The sequence below is a fragment of the Helobdella robusta genome (assembly GCF_000326865.2).
Source record: "Helobdella robusta unplaced genomic scaffold HELROscaffold_67, whole genome shotgun sequence".
NCBI classification, from domain to species: domain Eukaryota; kingdom Metazoa; phylum Annelida; class Clitellata; order Rhynchobdellida; family Glossiphoniidae; genus Helobdella; species Helobdella robusta.
The window spans coordinates 618398-635291 of record NW_008705379.1 but is presented as its reverse complement, the minus strand read 5'-3'; the positions used below and the strand labels follow the sequence as shown (position 1 = coordinate 635291).

General features: G+C 32.1%; 1 protein-coding gene across 1 annotated transcript; it reads right to left on the bottom strand.

The window, feature by feature from the left end:
* Window positions 1-3594: 3594 nt before the first annotated feature.
* On the bottom strand, window positions 3595-6981 carry HELRODRAFT_194141 (hypothetical protein). The gene is made up of 6 exons (XM_009030368.1): window positions 6681-6981; window positions 4406-6534; window positions 4190-4283; window positions 3991-4040; window positions 3769-3815; window positions 3595-3715 (listed from the first exon to the last, which is right to left on the bottom strand). The coding sequence occupies exons 2-6, from the start codon at window positions 6500-6502 to the stop codon at window positions 3661-3663; spliced, it is 2343 nt and encodes a 780-aa protein (XP_009028616.1). The 5' UTR covers window positions 6503-6534; window positions 6681-6981; the 3' UTR covers window positions 3595-3660.
* Window positions 6982-16894: the final 9913 nt, after the last annotated feature.

Below are 16894 nucleotides of genomic sequence, written 5' to 3'. Positions count from 1 at the left end.
CTTTCATTAATAACTAACTGTTTTAGTGTGTTTGGGACAGATTTTGTTATAAAACACGATGTAGTGATAATGAACTTTTGAGGAATGTTTTTGTTGAATTGGATCTATTCATTTATCATTTGGTCGATTGATTGATGGTTTGATTGATTGATTAATTGATTGATTGATTGATTAATTGATTGGTTGGTTGGTTGGTTGGAGGCATTGCTTTCAAGCATAACATTTTTGTAATAAATTAGCCATCTCTTTCTTATTCAAATTTTTATTATTCTTATTATTCGCTTTTTTTATTATTCTTATTCTTACACTTAATGTAATCTATTCATGATGATTATAGCTGCCAAAGAAGATGCCATTTGTTGGGGGGTCTTTGAGGTGGTAGAAAGGGGGCCTACTGGAGCCCCTTCCCACCCCCATGATGTTGTCTTCGAGTTTGATAAAAAGTGTTATTTTTCATTTACAATCAATTGGTATTGACAGGATATTTCTCGCGTTTGTAAAAACACCAAAATCACTATACACTTACTTCCAACATTTATACATGTAACATATATACGTACGTATGTAGTATATATAGCTTGTGTTTGTGTGTGTGTGTTAGTGTGTGTGGTTCATTCATTCGTTTGTTTGTTCGTTCGTTCGAAGAATTAAACTTTTCAACCGTACCTAACCGTAAAGTGTTAAATTAATTAGACGGCGAAGATGGCGATGTTAATGTTGATGATGATGATAACATTATTATTGTTATTATTATATTATTAATTATAGTGATGGCGTTGATGAAACGATTATAGACGTTGATCTGTCTGTGTGTGTGTGTTTGTGTGCGTCTGTGTGTGTGTGTGCGTGTGTTTTCGTCGTCTTTCATAAAATGTAGTTAATTAAAAGAAGTTTGTTGTTTGTTGTTTATTTTGGGTTTTTAATCGGCGATAATAACGATAAATTGCTACAGCAGTTATTTGTATTATGTTTATTATTATTATTATATATATATATATATATATATATATATATATATATATGTATGTATATTATGATCTTTGTGATTAATATGAATAGTTGGACGGGGTGATGACGATGATGATGTTTTACCGTGATGACGTAATGTGTGCTTTTTCTTTTCTTTATTCAGTTGTCTCTATTTAAATACCTACTTATTTTATCAAAGCATCACGTATATATATTATTATTACTACTGCTGCTGCTGCTACTACTACTACTACTACTGTTGTTTTATTACTGTTTTGATTCATTATTATTATTTCAATTCCATGTTTCAATTTTCAGGTGTTTAGTAAGTCGTTTATTATTATTATAAATGTTGTTATTATTATTATTTTTATCATTTTTGTAGCGCAATTTGCGCATATATATATATATATATTATTAATTTTCTTTTTAATTTTTCTATATTTTTTTAATCACTGTTTTTAGATTCAGGATTTTTGATTTGGTTTTAAAATGTTTTATTATGTTTTATTATTTATTTATTATTATTATTACTGTTTTAATTTGTTATTATTATTATTAATTAATTAATTAATCTGATAATAAAACTAACGCAATATTCGTTATAATAATATTAACAATGATGTGTGTGTCTGTTGGTCTGTCTGTTTGTCTGTCTGTCTGTGTCCATGTACGTTTGTGCACGTGTTTTCATTTTTCACTTTTCTACTTTTAAACTAATTAATACCTTATTTATAATAGATTTTATTACAATTAATTAATAATTATTATTATTGTTGTTGTTGTTGTTTCTGTTAGCATTCATAATACTGGTAATGATGATGCTGATGCTATTATCATTCATTGGTATGTTTATCATCATTATTTTATAATGAGATATATATATATATATATATATATATATAGAATGCTATAATATTGAAATCATGGGAAAATAATTTTCCAACTGTGATATTCATGGTTTATATATCCACACGTGTGTGGAATACGTACGTGTGTTTATACGTATGTGGTATGTGTATATATCTCTACATACGTATGTGTGTATGTTACTAACATGTGTTTTCTCTGTCTCTCTCTTTCTATATATATATATATATATATATATATATATATATATATATATATTTATAAAGATCACTGCGTTTTCGGCATTATTCAACTTGTAGTTGAGTTTCTCAATTTTTCTAACGAGACTTTTATCATCTTGACGAAGTTTACCAAGGTTAAATAAAAAACTTTTAATTTTTGACAAAACATTATTAATAACGTTATTACTACATTAAAGCGTAACTTTATGAAAAAACCAAATATTATTGAAAAAGAAATCGAAATTGAAAAACTAACCAACAAATAATAACAATGAGCAATACAATATCGGCACAACTCAAAGCCGAAAGCAAGAAATAAAGAGAATCCTTCAAAAGCAAGCTGCTTACAAAGAGATGCCGGAAAAAGCTTTTCTGTAGTAATAACGTTATTAATAATGTTTTGTCAAAAATGTCAAATATTAAAAGTTTTTTATTTAACCTTAATAAACTTCATCAAGATGATAAAAGTCTCGTTAGAAAAATTGAGAAACTCAACTACAAGTTAAATAATGTCGAAAACGCAGTGATCTTTATAAATAATTGTATTTAGTCTAAACCCAATACATATATATATATATATAATCAATCAATGTTTTATTATAAAACCGGTTGATTAATTGATTGATTGATCATCTGTAAGCATTTTTAAATTAAGTTTTTTGAGTGCGTGCGTGTGTGTATGTGTTTGTATAGCATGTGAAAGCATGTAACATCACACATAACGTTTTCTTTTTTTACGTACAATAAATAACAGAACAATAATATCAATAATAATAATAATGATAATAATAATATTGACTATAGTAAAATAATTACATTCATACATTAACACTACACTATCCGTTCAACAGCAATTTCGTGCGTTTCGTACATTTCATTTTTATCAATATTTTAGTTTGATTTTGACTCTTTATTATTTTATCATTATTATTATTATTTAACTACTATTTTCCGTGTTACACTTTTTATTTTAACAGGCAAACATGTGCATACTCGAGTTTTTTGGTTGTTTGTCTGTTTGGTTTGGTTTCTTCTTAAACGATCGAAATACGATGAAAATTTAAAATCTTCAGATACTCCATAGTTGATAAGAGAGACTGAGTTTAATTCGTTTGGACAGATGTTTGCATGCCATGGAGACAAAGTAAGTGGCAGAATAAGTAGAATTAATAATGTGTTGATGTAATAATATATTATGAACAACCTGGTAAAATAAGATTTTGTTTAAAAGTTTGTGACTCATTTGGAAAACATCTTAATTAAATGCATTGTACCATCAAAGAACTTGTTGACTTTACTAGTTTAGTCTACTAGTCGTACTAGGTTTTTTTTTAAATTTAAAGCCGACACTTATACAATTTATGCGATTTGCAAAGGTGATTATTATTTTAGCAGACCAACACGTTGTAAGCGAATTACTAGTAGTATTATGTAACAGGTTAAGTAAAACTAACACCGATAAATCACTTAGAAACTTTATTCAATTTATTTTACAAGAATTAGACAAGAATTAACGCAGTTGATCGGGGCATATGTACAGTAAACGTACACATATATGTACAATATCCATACTTAAACATTAAAAAAGTTAATAACTTTTTCAAAAGCAAAATTTTGAACGTAATAAAGTAAGGTTACAGTATGTTATGTATATTTGTGTTGTTATTCTTGTTATTCTAGAGTGATTGTTGGTACGTTATGATGGTGATGATGGTGGTTCATTGTTACCGGCTTGTAAGTTCTAATAGGTTTAGTCTGCATAGGGAAATAATTAAATATATTATTTCATCAAATATAGATAGTATTTTTTCGGCAATTATTTATATATAATTTAAAAGTGAAATAATATAAAATAAATGATATAACCGTGAAATGATATAACCGTAATGGAGGAACGAATAAATATTGAAAATGGTTTGGCATCACGTACCTTATGTTTTGGGCATAATAGTGAAAAGTTCTCTTCTTGGAAAGCACAATCTGAAACGCAAGTTTGTTTTTAAAAGTAAATTCATGTGAAAGAAAGTAATAATTTGATGATAAATTTTATGAACAAATAGATGCCGAATCGAAAATATAAAAATTGAGACGATGTAGTGTAAAAATAAACCGAAATAGTGGCTACGGACCTACACTTTTACCACAAATGAAGTGGTATTTCTGGCTGCAACCTTTTACCATGCAGCCGACTGTGGCACCCCTCTGGTGACACACGCAACAAATCTGTTTGAAGAGGAAAAAAAATTTTACTAATTTCAATTTTCAATAATTCATTTTTTTACTGTTTAATGGTATGTCACTTTTGAATCATTCAACAACTAAAAAATTTTGATAAAGACGCAAACCGAGTTCAAGGCCACAAGAGCAGCTTCCTCGAGACCTTTGACCCTTCCACCGGCAACACATACGCCCCCTGCCCACACTGCACACTCTCCATGAACCCACATCTCCATTGGCAGTCCGTTTGGCAGGACATGCAACTGTGAGCTTGTCTTGTCGTTCGATTTCTGAGATAACTTTCTACTGCTGCCGGAATTTGATTTATCAGAAGTGCTGATTTCCGCCACTAATCTAGGAGAAGTATTCTGTTGTTTAATCAATTCTATATTAGGTGTGAGCATGATGTTTGTTTGTTGGGGTATGTATGGGCCATAAAGATCTCCCAAAGTCACGTGACAGCTGCCATGGCAGCAGAAGATACATTTCCAAGGCACATTTGCAATCATTTGACTGGCTGCTTTGCTACTGCATGACTCAGATGACAGCATGCTGTATCTGGCAGTACCCAGTGTTGTGTCAGTTTCTGTTGGGTCGTTCATTATCTTGCAGATCGTTGGCAAATCTTTGGACGTTTTACAGTGAATATAAGGCCCAACCAGAGCTGAATGTGAGTTGTCTGCTAACTTTCGTCTGTCAAACTTTGATGAGTTATTGTTCTGGTGGCTGTTTCTGTGAGGCTGTTTGTTGACAAATCTGCTAACTATTTTCGAATTGATCTGGTCTTCTTCATCATAATAATCATCTAATTTATTCTTTCTTCTATCTTTTTTGAGCCTTGATGTGTTTCGTTTGTTTGGTTTAGTAGCCTGTTGTCGATTCCTTGCTGTCTTCTTGGGTCTTGTTGGTTGCTTGGAGGTTGAATCACGTTCAACTGTCCCAGATTTGATAGCAGCCGGTGTTGAAGGGATGTGGGAAGATGCTAGCGAAACATTTTTCTGTCTTTCTGGACTTGCAATTTCAGTTTTTTGAAGCGATTGTTGCAAAGTAGGAAGCTTGTTGTTGGTATCAAAGTCACATGAACTGCTGTCATCGAGATCATGAATGCTGTTCTCTTCTGTAGCTGTCATTGTGTTGAATGACGTGTCTGCAATTTTGCAATTATCCTCATTGTCAATGAGGTCAATATTTTCCTCGACATTTGAGTTATTCGTTTTAAGCATTTTTAAGTTTAATAATTTTAAATTTTGATCATTTGCTGCTCTACGGCCGTCCATTTCTTCATCAGACAAACTGATATCAATGATAGTTAAGCCCTCTAAATCATCGACTTCATTTACTTCTTCTGTGAACTGTTCTGGCATGTTGAAAGGCATAAGAGGATGATCTGCATTGTCATCATTTCGCTGGTATACATGCTTCACAAAATACTCCTCTGAAGATATATCTTCTACTAAAATTTTTGACTGACCATTAACTGTTGTTGTTGGAATGCATGTCGTTATTTTTACTGCTTCTGATGTGATGATGTTATCAGGTTTTGAATAATTTGGAGAATAATTTTCAAACAAATTTTCTACTTTTTCACCCAGACTAGAAGATTTTGTGGTGTTTTGTGGTTTTGTGGAGATTGAAATGCTAGAATTACGCTGACCATCATTGTCATGTTTGCAATTATTGACAATACTCTTATTAGAAGTAGAAGCAGTAGTATCATCCTTATTGTTGGTATTATGGCTGTTGTTAGTACGAGGGTGTCTGTACGTGGGTCTGTATGTTTTGTCTCGAGAATCTTTGGTATGTCTCCAATCTGATTTGTTGGCAGCCACTACCCTGCTATAACATGATTCACTTTTTTCAATCTTCTTCTCGTCCTCTTCGTCGATATAATCATCGAGATAATTTGATCTTTTAGTAGGCTTTCTAACACGTTTTCCTCGACCTTTGTCATCTGAACTGGCTATGAGGTCGTCGTCATAGTTTTTTAATTTTTTCCTCCCATTTACTGGAGTAGTTGTGTCTGGATCTAATTTTCGTTTGTTGTTTGTGGAAGTGTTATTTTCCAATTTACCGCAAATGTCCTCGATTATATCTTTTGGTGAATCTGCACCGTTTGAGTCAGATTCAATTGAGAATGTGTCTGATTGGGTTGTATTCAATTGTCCATTGTGATTGTTGCCGCTGTTAGATGTTTTTGACATCATCACAGCTAATTCTGTGGTCATTTTCTAATGTGTTTCAGTACTTCTTGAAAGATCTGAGAAATATTAAAGATTGTTATAAATATTACATTTTGATTGAGAGTCTCAATTTGAGACCATCATAACACTCACTTACAATATAAAAAATTTCATCACATCTATGCACTGCACATACAACAAAACCATTCATAATATAATTCACTTTCTTTATAATGTTCTTATGTCTAATGTTCATTAAGAAAATTCAAGTTAGAGATATGAACTACACTATAAAAAGTTTAGCATCTACACTTTTAAATAATATTTAATATTTTCTACTGGATTTAATATTCTATTCTCTATTGTTAATAAATATTGAATGATGATTTGTTATTTTATATTTCATGTAACAAAATTTGGACTGATGATTAAATTAAATTTTTCTTTAATAAAATCTCGTAAAATCATCCCAAATTAACGTCTTTTTAAAAATTTATACCAGAATAAAATAAAAAATAATATTTTTCGCATGAATAAAAGTAAAAACGTTACAATGATCCTGAGCTGACGGTTGAAATAAAAATAAATTAATTAAAAGTATGATTTCGTGTTTTAAAGTGTCAAATTTAATAAAATAATTAAAATACTTTAATTAATTAATTAATTAATCGCTTAATTAAATTGATTTTCGTACATTTACATCTCAAAAATACAATTTTGGAACCAGCGCTCGCCCGCTTTTCGTTCTTTTAACTATTGAAAATTAGTTACAAACAACAAGAGCATACACATACAATGCAGACACACACATACAAAAAACGGTTTTTAATAAATTAATTTAAACATTTTCACGAAAAAATTTTAAAAATTCAAACAAATCAACCTAATCACTAACCATTAGGGTTTTTGAATTTATTAAATTTTCACAAATTTCGCGAATTTTGAGCCCCTAAAAACGTGAAATTTACAACACAATACAACACGCAATGTTGTTAGTACTATGCGTTATTACTATAGTATAATAATACATTGTCTATATACATAGATATATACATAGACATAACAATTACAAATACTATATAAGTATCATCTTGGGTATAGAATCATAGATAGTATCTTGTGTGTTTAGAGTATCTAGTATTGTAATATAGTATAACTATATGGTTATATATGTGTATTATTATTATTTTATATAGTTTGTTATGTATGTTTGTGTGTAGTTGTTTGTGTGTGTTCAGTTCATGGAGCAATAACAAAGATTTTTATGACGATGTTTTTGTGATGATTTTCCGGTTTAATTTGGTTGTACATTTTGTTCATTCATTTTAATTTTTAAATAAATAATCAAATTTAAACTCAAATTTGTTAAAACTAACAATGTGGCGCAAGGCATATGCGCGATTCACTAGTTTATAACAATTTTGATGCTTTATCTTTAGATGATATTTTCTGTATAGTATTATGTAACAGTATTATTAATTAATATACCCAAAATAATAGTTAATACATTAATTGAACAAATGAAGCAGTACATAAATTCGCTGTGTAAGGTGTAATACACATACATATGGTTGGATGCTTAGATAACGCATTGTTGTATATCTATACTTGATATATCGGGATGACAAAAAATTTTGGCAGAAAACTCCATTCTTTATTATTTTTACGATCAAATCCTTCAAGTCAACCACCATATTGTCATGTATCTTTGTGGTTTATATGAAATGTTCACAATGAAATTGAGAAATATAGTTTAGTTGATGAGTATGGTGCGTCCAGCTACGCTGGTATGTGTACCTATTGTAATGTATGCATGATTTTACTGTGAAAATGTAAATATTGTGTCATGTTTTGACGTTAAATTTCAGCTTTATTTCTTTTTGTATGAGAATTTTACAGAGTATTAAGAAGAAAATTATCAAAATTGTACTTTGCAATTAAAAATTTTTATTTTTGGCTGAAAAAAATAGCAAGTGCGTGCTTTCCTTTGAATCATCCTGTGTATTCCCAGTGCTTATTTTTAGCTTCGAAGGATGATGGTTGTCGTGTGGTGTTTAATTTTTTTATTTTTACTGAAAAGTAACCAATAATTCAATTTTAAGGTTTAGTACAACGGACAATATATCACAAAAACTTAAACTTAGCATGTCCTTTTATTCATTTACCGTTTGGGGACGTTTTTGAAGTGAATGACATTATTGGTTGCTGGTTGGTTACTCAGCAAGCAAACCTATGTATATAACACTAAAAAATAGATTTAAGATCCATTTTACGAAATGTATTTCTTAAGATTTACCAATTCTTAATCGTTAGTTAGAAATTTTAAGCTTGAAGCATGGATATAATCCATGACATAATATAAGTCATGGATATAGGATCCATGGCTTGAAGTTACTACATTAACAGTACAAAAATAGGTGAGATTTGAATCCGGCTAGTTGTGTTATTAATAATAATAACAATTATAATAATTTTTAACAATTTTAAGTCTGTTGAGACTATGTTGTTTGTCAATCAATCAAAAGTTGATAAGGATCCTCGTATTTCTCTTTTTTCTTTAAACATTTAAACTACAAAACTGATAAAAAAATCATTTGAATTAATATTTTTACATTCGTTGATGTTATGGTGTGCTACGTAGACATATAAAAAGGTCTTATTATCTTCAACGCATATAATTTTCAATCAGAATCATCAATTAATATCCTAGAAAGTTTTATAATCTTAGATGACCAGGGGTTGAACTATAGTCAATATAGAAATGCGTGTGACATTAATTTGTATGCATTTGGAGTACAAATTTGTTTTAATTTCTTGTTTTAATTGATTCTACAGAGTTCAGCAACAACAAAGAAATTGTGTGTAATGTGAATTTATGGAGTTAAATTGTTTTAAAAAATGTTGATTGACGTGTGTTCATGCTATTAGTTTTTTAGTCATTTTATAGTCATCTTCATCACTGTTAAATTCGTCATCATCTTAATCATCATTATTATCGTCATCATTGTCGTCTTCGTCTTCAATATTTCCACCATTTCAACCATCATCTATCACCTCATCGCGTCATCATCATCATTTTTGTCGTACTATCTGCATGATTTTTCTTCAACAACTCACCATCCAGATCCAAATTAGAACCTTCATCATCATCATTTTCATCATCATCATCGCTATCTTAATAATCCTTCTCTTTATCATCATCGTCATCAGTGGATCCAATTAAAGAATAAAACAAACAGATGAATGAAATTTTTTTATGATTTCAAATTGATATGAACCCAATGTTCAACTCATCTTGGCACATCTCAGCTGGCTTGGCTAAACAGAAACTTAGAATTTTAAAATAAAATTGATACACGGAGTAAAACAAATAACGCATATATGCGTGTGTTTTATTGTTTGACTGTTTCTGTGTGTGCGTGCGTGTGTGTGTGTATGTGTCAGTTTTGCAATTTGTACTGGTTATACAACGGTAAAAACATTTACACATTGCTACTACGACAAAAAATTTCAATCTCAATTAACCAACAGCTGGCAAGAGCAGCAACAACAAAAATGACATTAACAACTACAACGACAACAACAAAAATGACATTAACAGTTACAACGACAACAACAAAATGACATTAGCAATGGTAACGACAGCAGCGACAACAACTAATCACATTTAGCATGTTGTAAATCACAGAACCACAGACAGAAGTACCCTTCGAATAGAAGCAACAATAAAATAACAAACAACAACAACATTAACGCGCCAAAGAAATCATCGTTACAACAACAACACAAAATCACCAAACAGAAAGGAAGAAAAATAAAAAGAAAATGCCAATATCAGAGATGGAAGCACGTTTAAAACTTGTTAATCAAAATTTCTCCATTCATTCGTCTGGTGTCGCCTCAAACAATGTCATCGGCCATGTTGCCATTGTTCGGCTATTGTGTAGCATTGTACATCGTGCTCCAGGCTGTGCGGCGAGTGTAAACATTAGGCCCAACAAATGTCTGTGAGATGCTGTCTATTCTGTTGATAGTGCGTGTGTGTGTGTGTGCGTGCGTGTGTGCGTGTGTGCGTGTGTGTGTGTGTGTGTATGTGTGTGCGTGCGTGTGTGCGTGCGTGCGTGTGTGTGTGTGTGTGCGTGTGTGTGTGTGTGTGTGTGTGAACGAGTAAAAATGTATAGTACAGCCTTAATACGATTGAGTACATCATCATGCTTCCGAGTTGATGTTGAGATAGTTGGTACTGGATGGTTGGTGGTTGTCGTAGTTGGTTGATTGGTGGTTAATTTGTTGTTTCTGTCTTGCTTCGACGGCTCGAGATGACTGGGTTCTATCATCCTACGCTACTATGTTTATTATTAATTAACGATGGTTAATAGTGCGATGTTGGATGTGTAAGTATGGGCGTGTGTTTATGTGTTCAGTGCCTAAATAGTATGCGGTGTAGTGGTTTGTTGATTGTGTATGCTTGTAGGATGTCGTTGTGGTTTTGGATGCATCCATGTAGGATTAGAGTGGTGATGATTTCTTCGTAGAATGAGTTAAGTTGTCTGTTGTATGGTCGAACGATTATGTCTATTCTGTTGATAGTGCGTGTGTGTGTGTGTGCGTGCGTGTGTGCGTGTGTGCGTGTGTGTGTGTGTGTGTATGTGTGTGTGCGTGCGTGTGTGCGTGCGTGCGTGTGTGTGTGTGTGTGTGTGTGTGTGTGTGTGTGTGTGTGTGTGCGTAATTGAGTCATCTCGTAATCGTGTAATCTCCAACTTCATCACCAGCGATAATAACAAATTATAGCAAAGAAAAGAGCCACACAGTAACTTGTACTGTACATCCTCATATCAGTGGCAACAAAATCAAACGACGGAAATGACGTCAGCAACGACAACGAAGAAAAGACATCACCATTAATGACAACAACTGCGAAAATGACGTCACCAATACCGCGAACAACAACAACAACAAACAAACAACAAAACACCCAACAAACAAACAACAAAGCATCAATGACAAGTAGAGAGAAAGAGCTCACAGAAACACAGTGTGTCATTCTCACTTACATGGAGATTGTCTTTTAACACCAGTTCAGTTAGCCAACGTTTTTGTTACCACACCAACAAAGTCAGCGCTATATAATTGCTCGACGCCATTTAATGTTTCCGCTCTAAATTATTAATCAACCCTGAAGCTGATGATTGTGATGATGGTAGTGATGGTGTGCGTATGCATATGCATGCACGTATGCAAGCATGTAAGTATGCTATGTATTATGCATGTTTGTTTGTTTGTTTGTTTGTTTGTTTGTATGTATGTTTGTATGTATGTTTGTATGTATGTATGCATGCATGTATGTATGTTTGTATGTGTGTGTGTGTGTGTGTGTGTGTGTGTGTGTGTGTGTGTGTGTGTGTGTGTGTGTGTGTGTGTGTGTGTGTGTTGAGTTTGTTTAGTTAATCATGTTCTGTAAGATAACAAACAAAGGATAGCATAGAACAAACAAATCGATGAACCGTCAAAGAACGTAAAAGCACAAACAACAAATTGTTAATCTTGCTAATCATCTTACATATGTGCTCTCCCTTGCAAAACTGCCTGTTATGTATATATGTTTGTATACATGTTTGTATATATGTTTGTATATATGTTTGTATACATGTTTGTATATATGTTTGTATATATGTTTGTATATATGTTTGTATGTGTGTGTACAAATGAACTTTGCTTTCCTCCTAATACAAATGGTGTCGTTTTGTCAATGTTGTTGCTGATTTTGTGACGTCGTTGTGTGTGTTATAAATGTGTGTGTGTGTTTAGTGTGTGTGTTTAGTGTGTGTTAGTGTGTAGATCAACTTTAATTTTGAAGAAAAAATTTTTAAACAACATCACAAAATCGCCTCTAATTTAATTTGCATACATGCACGTAATTATAGTGATTTTAATTTTTGAGCTTCTCACGGGTTGTATGCATTTCAATCCGGTGAATGCACGATGAGAATGTACAACTGTAAAGACATGATGATGAGTCAATTTGCCGACCATCATACAATGTATCAATCATTTTCATCATCGTCATCAGCAGTAGTAGTAGCAGCAGCAGAATCAGCAGTAGCAGCAACAGCAGCTGTGGTAGTAATAGCAGCATCATCTGCGTCAAATCTCATTCCCAACTGCCATCTTGCAAATATATCTAAGGAGAACATGGTACTGTAACACTTGAACGCATGACAACTTGTGTGCACTTCGTATTAGCAGATGATGATGACGATGACGATGATGGTGGTGGTGATGATGACGATGATGATGATGATGAGTAGGAGGAGGAGGGGGAGGAGGAAGACAAGCATGACACTCGACTCAAATAATAATCTTGGCAATTTTTGCCTTTTTTTTCACTTTTCATGTTTACACAACAACTACTCCTTCTGTAACCGTTGATTTTCTCTCTCTTTCTCTCTCTTTCTCTCTCTTTCTCTCTTTCTCTCTTTCTTTCTCTGCCCTCTCTCTCTCTCTCTCTTTGCATTCTTTTTCACTCTTTGCGTTTAAAAAAAAAATAAACATAGCATTTAATATGATGTTGATTTTAAAAAATGTTTGAATGACGTAGATGATGAAAAAACAGAAAGTGAAACAGGATGAAAGAGAAAGAGAGAGAAAGAGAGAGAGAGAGAGAGAAAGAAAGAGAGGGAGAAAGAAAGATTTAACATAGACAGATACAAATGTGCCTGTGTGCATATATGTACACCCGTCTGTGTATGTGATTTATAATGGGATACATGTAGGTACACAATTGTAGTACACACACACACACACACTTTTGAGATTTGACATGATAATCTTGCGTGGAATAAGTCAAACAAACAAACACATGTGTATTAATTGTACAGTTGCTGTACATATACGATATATGCGTGTGTGTGCGTGTATATGTACCCGTGTGCGTGTGTGTGTATACGTTAGTGCATGTGTGTGTATGTATGTGCGTGCGTGTGTGTGTGTGGTTGAAAGTACAAATAATTGATTGTACAATGAATGATAAGGTTTGTTTGCACATGTCAATGTTTACAAGACATATATATATATATATATATATATTATATGTGTCTATTTGTATATATACATACATATATATGTATCTATGTATGTATGTTTGTATGTATGTTTGTATAGATAAGAGTATTTAGTTGACTGAAGTGATCAAATAATGTCACTAGGTGTCAGCAAGGAGCAAATGTTTGAAGCATTGGACAGTTTTTTTTATGATGATGACGTTGTTTGTTGTTGTTGACATTTATTGGTTGATGTTATTTGTTGTTGTTATTGTTGATGTTGTTTGTTGTTGTTGTTGATGATGATGTCGTTGTTTTTGTTGATGTTGTTATTGTTGATGTTGTTTGTTGTTGTTGTTTGTTGTTGTTGATGTTTTTCATATTGACGTGTTCGTGTTGTTTGTTGCTTTTAAATTTCAATGTTAATGTGATTCTTATCATTAATGTTGTTCTTCTTATTGTTATTTAGAGTCTATTGTTGTCATTAATGAGGTTCAATCATTGATGTTTTTTGTAGTTACTCTTATTCCAAACACGACTGACACATCGAGATGGCGATTAAAATGATGATAACGATGATAAAGCGAGAGACTTAATGATAAATGTTTACGATATGTTGATAGTGGTGACTGTGATTTAGATGATGACGATGATGATGGTGAAAATGATGATGATGACGATGATGATGGTGACGACGACGATGATGATGATGGTGATGGGGACGATGATAGCCCTTATTTGAAAAAGGACGATTAAAAAGATGATGATTAAGAGGTGGTGTTACTAAAAATTCAACTGCAAATTAGGCGGGAATATTTTTTTAGATTATAAGCAGTTTTCCAACGTGAATACACAATTTTCTTTTTTGCAAAATTATTTCATGTCGTCTATACAATGGTCGAAATTGTCTTAATCATCATCACCATCCTCATCATCATTACAAACATACATATATACAATTATACATACATACAAACACACATGCATATATACATACATACAAACATACGTACACATATATATACATATACAAACAACGACAAACAACACTGAGCTGTCAATCATGAATCGATGAACATGCGAAGATGGTATCATTTATCAGTAGCATGTAGAACAATAAGAAGAGGTAGGCGGAGTTAAGTTGGTTAGAAGGCGGTGCTTAAAATGTCAATCAATGTCTTTTGTATGCTTGGAGATGAGACACTTGTTGTGTGTTGTTGTGTTGTTTCTTTGTATGCGTTTTTTGTATGTACGTACGTGTGTCGGTACTGATGTTTTTGTATTCGTGCAGCCGGAGTAGTAGTTGTGATTGTTTTTTGTTGTAAGCTTCATGTTGTCGCTGTTGCTGCTGCAGTCGCTTTTGTGGCTGTTTGTTGCTGCAATGACGTAGCTTCCGAATTTTATAATGGTGGCGATGTTGTTGTCGGCTGTTAGTCGTCTGCTGGAGCGTGTTGAGTTTACGATATTGTCATTGTAGGTTGTTGTTGTGAAATGTTTTGTGAGTTTTTTGAAAGTTTTGTAAGCTTACTTTACGCTCATGTAGGTAGGTCTTTGTGATTTTCCATGTTTCTGGGATCGTCATTATCAGTAGTATCCTTTCTTGTTTGTTTCTCCCTATAATTTTCTCCGTATAATATTCATTGCTGTTTAGTTTTGCCTTCTAGTAAAGCTGTCTATTAAATTTATAAAATAAAACTAATTACATGAGGAATTTAGCAAGGTAAACAGCTGAAAAAACTCACACGCTCACAATCACACACAAATACACACACATACACACACACACACACACACACACTTGCTTATAACATACATAGGCACACAAACAAAACACATGAACTTACGCACACATGCACAAGCGAACACACATACAGCAGACACACACATACACAAAGACACGCACGCACACAAGCAAACACAATGACACGTATATCACTCGGGTAGGATTTCTAAGAATTTGCCACATTTAAGGAAGACAAAAAAGATTATGACGATGACAATGATGATGAAGAGGATGATGATGACGACGATGACGATTGTTTTTATGGCGATGTTATTGATAATGATTGTGGAAAACTTTAGGGAAAAAAATATACATTTGTTCGTCACATGAGACAATGATTATAACAGCAATTAATATTTTTGAGAATGCGTGATTTTTTAAATGTTAAAAATACTAAACGCTGTTTGTTTGTATGTGTGCGTGCGCGTGCGTGTGTCTGCATGTATGTCTGCGTGTGTGTGTCTACAAATGTGATGGTGTGTATAAGTTCAAATTGTGAAAAACTATATGAATGAAAAAATAATAAAATGCTACATAATACGTGCTATAATTTAATTTTTATTCATTTAGTTTTAAAACCAATGCACACACACACATACAAATACACAAACATTCAAACACATACACACACAGATGAAGAAGATGATGATGGCGAGATGAAATCTGGCGGGTACATTGGAGATGTATTGAGACGAGCGTGTATTTTATTATGTTTTTCTTAAGTCCGTCATCAGCCTATAAATCAAATTTTTATTATCATTGTTATTATTATTATTATTATTACTATTAGTAGTAGTAGTAGTGTGTGTTTGTGTGTGTGAGTGTGTGTATTTGTGTGTGTGTAATCTTATTTGCCAACATCTAATCCGTTATATAATTATATAATCATAAATACATACATGCATTTGCATACATACATACACACACATAAACATACATACATACATACATACATACATACATACATACATACATACATACATACATACATACATACATACATACATACATACATACATACATACATACATACCATACATACATACATACATACATACATACATACATACATACATACATACATACATACATACATACATACATACATACATACATACATACATACATACATACATACATACATATGGTATATAATGAGTTTTTCTGACTGGTAGTGCATGGGATCTCCCGTTTTGAGAAAAATTCTTTTAATTTGATGAACTGAATGAACGAATTATGGCGAACTAATGACGAACAAATGAATGACTGAATGAATGAATAAAGGAATGATATTATTCATAATATTATGTATAATTGTATATAATAACAATAATGTGTATTAAAACATATCATATATATATATATATATATATATATATATATATACAATTATAAAAGATTTGCACTGTTACAAATGTATGTATAACCCATAGCAATTGTAAACAATAGCTTTCAGAAAGGTTTTTTTCTAAATTAGAGATAAAATTAACAATCGTAATAATAAGTAATAAAATAATTTTAATAAGCAATAATAACATCAATAATAACAACAAATAATAATAGCAATAACAAATAATAATAATAATAATATGATGATGAGTTTTGCCAAAGTAA